Here is a 5,971-nt window from a genome sequence, read left to right as displayed (position 1 = left end):
GAGCATGCCGTTCCCTGCTGGCCCCTCCTGGATGCGTGCCAGAATAATTTTCTCGAACAGCTTGCCCAGGATCGAGGTAAGGCTGACTGGCCTGTAGTTCCCCGGGTCCTCTTTCCTCCCCTTTTTGAAGATGGGAACCACGTTAGGGGTGTGCGAAGCGAGCCCTATTTGATTTGGATTCAGATTTGGCCTAATCAAATCAGGGACAGTGATTTGATTTGTTGATTTTGATCACTGTCCCTGATTTGATTAGGCCAAATCTGAAGATTCAATGCTGATTCAGAGAATCAGCAATTCAGACATAGACACAGTTTTAAAAGATTTTTCTATGTACCTTGAGGTCGCAGGCGTGGCTCGTGATCACTGCGATGCTGGGGTGCATGGAGTGTCCAGCAGAAGTGTGGGGGGGCCCTCCACATGCTTGACAGAGAATCTGGAAGTGGACCATTAGTACTTCCAATCCACTTCCGGGTCTGCCAGGGAGCATGCTGGGCCCCCCCCCCCCACACCTCCCCAGTTCAGCAATCAGCAGGGGAACCCCAGGTGCCCACCACAAACCCAGGAGGCACCAGTTGCTGAGCCGGGGGGGGCAGGCCACAGGGGGAGGCCCCTAGCACACTCCCCGGCAGACCAGGAAGTGCTTCTGGTCCACTTCCAGGTCTGCTGCCAAGCGCGCTAGGGACTGCCCCCACCCCACGCTTCTATGGGACACTCCATGCACTCCAGCATTGCAGCAATCATGAGCCCCTGCTACCTAGAGGTATGTAGAAAAAACATTTAAAGCTGTGTCTATGTCCAACTCTCCGAATCTTTCCGAATCTCTCCGAATCAATTCAGAGGGTTCCAATTTGATTTGGAGAGACTAAAGGGTCCTCTGACTTGATTTGGATTTGGAGATTCAGCCACCGAATCAGGCTGAATCTCCTCTGAATTGAGTCAGGGACCGAAGCTTCTCATAGCCCTACTGTATATGTCTAACCACGCACCATGAAAAAGCAGGGAACGTTTGTGGTTAGGGCACTGGACAAGGACTCATTTCCCAGCAGTCCTGGAGACTTCATGTGTGACTTCAATCCTTCTGTACCTCAGTTCTACAGCTGTAAAATCATTAGTCTTCCCTTCTCTTATCTTTTGTCTACTTACATAATGGACTGTAATACACTACGACTCTGATCTCATCTACTAAGCTCTACTCACGCAAATAATAAAGAAAGCAACATCTGCAGCTACAAGGGCTGGCTATTCTGAAATTATTTCAGAAAGAGAGGGGATGTGTCTATTGGTTTAAGTAGAGATTTGTGTCCAACACTCAGATTTGCTACTGACGTTCAGATCCAGATTGGCCATCTCTACTTGGGTGTTACAATGCCTATAAATTAGGTGCTTGTTTGGAGAGCAATCCAAAACAGACAGGGTTAAGCATTTAGGATCCTTAGACAGCCAATGGAGGAGCAATTCAGTGTTAAACACCTAGGCTCTCTATACAGAGAATGTGAAGGCACAGGCACCTCCAAAGAGCGATTCAGGGAACCTGGAGGAAGCCCATGAAAAATGCTAAGCACAGGGATGTGCCTGAAATGGCATCCCTCCTTTGAGTGCCAGTAATTGATTTTGTATTCTGTAGAGCCCACAGATTTCACAAACTATTTGAAATAGCTCATATAAATATGTTAAGATTTTATCCTTGTATCTTTCCTTTAATTTTAATCTGGCTCTTTAGTACCGCGAGTTGCACTCTACAGTCCTTGCAAGAAGGGAGGAACGAATAAAATATGGAAAACTTTTAAACAAAACAATCTAAAATAGCTTTTTGAGACAAAATAATATAATATCATTTAAGAACTTGGAGGCCTAGCCACAGAAACTGTACAGGGGTGGCTGGCTTCTGACTAGTTCAAGTTTCACATAGAGCTAATGATTCGCAACCAAAAATCTCACTCTGGTCCAGGAAATCAGTATTTCCTTAAATCAGAGGTGTCACACATATGGCCTGTGAGTCGCATCTGGCCCATGGAGCTATATGATCTGGCCCCTGGGGGCTCCTGGAATGGGTGGGAATTCAGGAGTGAGAAAAAAAGGGATGGGGCCCACCCCTGAAATCCAAGGTATGGAGCCCACTGGGGACATCTTTTAGAAGAAGCAGGGGAACCCACAGCTGCATTAATCCCCCACAGCTCCCTGAGGTCATTCATCCTGCTGCTACTGCCACTCAAAGGGGGTCTGGGTTTGACCCTCAAGGATTCCCATAGTCTGGATCTGGCCTGGGGTGGGGAGGGGAAGCAAGTTTGACACCCCTGCCATAAGTTAGTGCCATCATGGAGGTTTAGTTGTGAGGAGAGAAGAAAACATTTTTGTGGCAGATTCCCTCTCCCATGAGGAAAAAAAAGCCACTGAGGAAAAACTGGTGGCCAGCAGGCAGGTGATTCCTGCATCTGTTCCCATTTATTTATTATGGGGGTGCGGATCACCTCCTTCCAGAGATGGTAGTCTGAGGAGTTCCCCACAGATAGGGCCCCTGCTACAGCAGTAATCCATTTTCATTATTTCACCTGGCAGCAACATTAAATTCATAAGCTGCTTTAAGTTTGCAGTATCACCCTCCGTGATTCAGCTATGCTCCCGTTGGTTAAATAAGCACGTCTAATATTTTTTTAACATTTACACAGTAACATTTTTAACAGCACCTAAGTCACTTAGAAGCCCAAGGAGCCTACTGAAAGTCAGTGGGGCTTCAGTGAGGTTTTTGAAAATGGGATGCCAAAGGCATACTTAGTATCAGAGTCAGCACTGTGAGAAAACTTTGCACACAGAATTTCTTCCAGGTGGTTACGCCTGGTCAGCACTTTTTTGACAGCTATATGATGAATTCACATTGTGAGCTATGGCTACTTACCATTTCTTCAACATGGTCTTTTTCCAGTGGTATTGCACTGACACCTGGGAGGCAAAAAAATGTCAACTGTCAGGCACTCATAAAACACGGTAGCATATAGTAATATTGCATGTGAATTTCCCCAGATAAATGAGCTTTAAATGAGATATTTGCTTGGGTAAGGCCTTGCAGAATCAGCTACCATCATACTTTTCCTTGTTTGAAAGACAATACTAAAGTACTAAAGTAACTGCTGCCTTTGGCTGTTGGCTTGTGTAAGAGAACAGAGCTGCAGTCCAGGCACCGGGGTTCAGTTCTGCAGACTGCTCCTGACTAAATACATAACTTTGGGCAAATGACTGAAATGCTCTGTGATGCCTACATGTAAAAGAGCTCTTTCACAAGTGAGTTATAAGGCTCTAACCAGGGGTCAGCAACCCCTGGCATATGTGCCAGAGCATGGCATGTAAAAAACACTTTCTTTGGCATGTGTGCCTCTGGGCAGACAGCCAGGGAGCCATGTGGGGCCCCATCCTTGTTGTGACAGCACAGCCCTAGCCCCTTCTCCACCATCTGCTGAGGTGTGCATGCACCCGCCGCCACCACCAAGTCGAGCCGGGGTTAGTGCAGCTGCTTGCAGCCTCCTGGCTGCCTGCCACAGCCAGTCCAGGCTATGGGAAGGCCTCTGTCACCTGCCATAGAGACTGGGCTGCTCACAGCAGGTGGCAGGGAGACCAGGGTCCACAGAGCCCCAGCCCAACTTGTTGCTGGTGGCAGGTGCACATGCACCCCTGCAGATGGCAGGGAAAGGGCCGGGACTGCGCTTCCACAAAAACGATCCAAAACCTCATAGCTCCCCCACCGTCTGCCCCGGCATGCCAACATCTTACAAGCTGAGGTTACAGGTGTTCTCTGCCCAAAAATATTGCTGACTCCTGCTCTAAGTTATTAAACATGTAAAGCTCATGTCTGCATACTGGTAGCCCAGCAAAACACTGCAACACAGTCATTATTTTTGTTGCAACCACTGCTGTTTTTAACCTAAAGACAAAACACAAAGGTGGATGTTATTGTTCTGAATATGCAAGGCCCAAGGAACATGCCATGCAGCAAAGTAGCTCCTCATGTGGATGTGGCCAGTCACTATATACACTCCCATGGGGCCTAATCCAGGTGCTGGGTAGGGTACAGCATGGCTGCTGAGGGGAGGCTCACGGTTTTGGAGCCCAATTTTGGGAAAACAACTTGAAGTCTCCCACACAACATGTGAGAGTCCACTGGTAGCTGAAGAGTGTAAGGCCCCTGGAAGGAAGACGATGTGGAAATGTGCTGATTCCATGTCTCCTCTGAGAGGCTGCCTCTGCCCAGGCCTCCTGGAGATAAACTACAGCCACCTCCATTCAGAGGAAAATCCCAAGAGAAGGAATTGACAGAAACATAGGGAGTCTTCACTGAAGAGACCTGGCACTGTGAGCTGTAACTAACTGCACACCAGCTTTGGGAAACCTGGCCCATTTAGAAAGGAAGTGTTGAATTAATTAATAGATCGTTTCACTCTGATTCCATGCTGCAGCAAATCTCTTCTTGCTTGGTTGCTCTGCTGTAACAAACTGCGTTGATTCCCATGAATTGGGTTCACTCAGAGGTTTTTAGAAACAGAATGAGGTCAGATTGCCAGCCAGACATAAGAATTCAGAAATGAAGGTGATTCTGAGTTCAAACTGACCCTGTACCTTTGACGTGCCACATTGTGCACGTTTATGGTACTTACATATACAAATAAAATTATATAGAATTTTTAGCCTGACTCTGCAGTCACTGTGCAAAACGAGATCACATTAAATTCAAGTGTTGCCTTCTTTATGACCATGTGATTTGAATGGGCTTTAAAACAGTGGAAGATGGGCTTAAATTGCAACAAGGGAGATCTAGATTGGATATTAGGAAGAAATTTCTAATGATGATGTTGATTAAGCGCTGAAACAGATTACTTAGAAAAACCATGAAGTTGCCATCATTGGAAGTTTTTAAGAGCATGTTAGACAAACATTTGGATGAGATAGTTTCAGACAGAGATGTTTCTACCTTGAGCAGGTGGTGGGAACTAAATGAGATCCTGAGATCACTCCCAGCTTTATTTTTCTATGATTGAAACATTCTTTGCAGCAGATTAAGGGGAAGAACAGTTTAGTTGTGCAGACAACAAGTAATATGCACCTAGGCCAAGGGTTAGTGAGGAACTAGTTAGGGAACTTCTGGAGGAACTGGATGTATTCAAATCAGCTGGTCCAGACGATCTCCACCCCAGACTGCTGAGGGAATTGGCTGAGGTCATTGCGGGACCCCTGGCATGGCTTTACGAGCACTCATGGTGCTCTGGTGTGGTGCCAGAGGACTGGAAGAGGGCCAACGTGGTTCCCATCTTCAAAAAGGGGAGGAAGGAGGACCCGGGAAACTATAGGCCAGTTAGTCTTACCTCAATCCTGGGCAAGCTTTTTGAGAAAATTATTCTGATGTATATCCACAAGGGGCCAGCAGGGGAGATTATGTTTAGGGGCCACCAACACGGGTTCATTAGAGGCAGGTCCTGGCAGACCAACCTAGTGGCCTTCTATGACCAGATCACCAAATCCTTAGATGCAGGGGTAGCAGTGCACGTAGTCTTCCTGGACTTTCAGAAGGCCTTCGACACTGTCTCTCACCCCGTTCTCATTAAGAAACTGGGGGACTGTGGTGTCGACACCCACACAGTCAAATGGGCTGCCAACTGGCTGGAGGGCCACACCCAGAAAGTGGTGGTGGATGGGTCATTTTTGACCTGCAGGGATGAGGGCAGTAGGGTCCCCCAGGGCTCGGTCCTCGGGCCCACACTGTTCAACTTCTTCATCAGTGACTTGGATGAGGGGGTAAATAGCACCGTTCAAATTTGCTGATGACACTAAGATGTGGGGGAATGTGGGCACGCTAGAAGGGAGCAATAGGCTGCAATTGGACCTAGACAGGTTACAGGGGTGGGCGGACGAGAACAGGATGGGATTCAGCACTGACAAGTGCAGGGTGCTGCACCTGGGGAGGAAGAACCAGCAGCATACCTACAGG

At 47.6% G+C, this 5,971-nt stretch overlaps 1 protein-coding gene across 1 annotated transcript in view; it reads right to left on the bottom strand.

Annotated features, from left to right (window-relative positions):
• Positions 1-5,971, bottom strand: part of CHGB (chromogranin B) — a 44,755-nt gene that overhangs the window by 25,094 nt on the left and 13,690 nt on the right. The window contains exon 2 of the mRNA XM_019515882.1: positions 2,894-2,959. Coding sequence (XP_019371427.1) covers positions 2,894-2,959 — 66 coding nt within the window. The remainder of the gene's footprint in view (positions 1-2,893; positions 2,960-5,971) is intronic.

This window comes from Gavialis gangeticus, unplaced genomic scaffold, assembly GCF_001723915.1.
Source record: "Gavialis gangeticus isolate Ggan-Ray unplaced genomic scaffold, GavGan_comp1, whole genome shotgun sequence".
Taxonomy (NCBI): Eukaryota; Metazoa; Chordata; order Crocodylia; family Gavialidae; genus Gavialis; species Gavialis gangeticus.
Note: the sequence above shows the minus strand (reverse complement) of the source record. Positions and strands in the feature narration are given on the sequence as shown.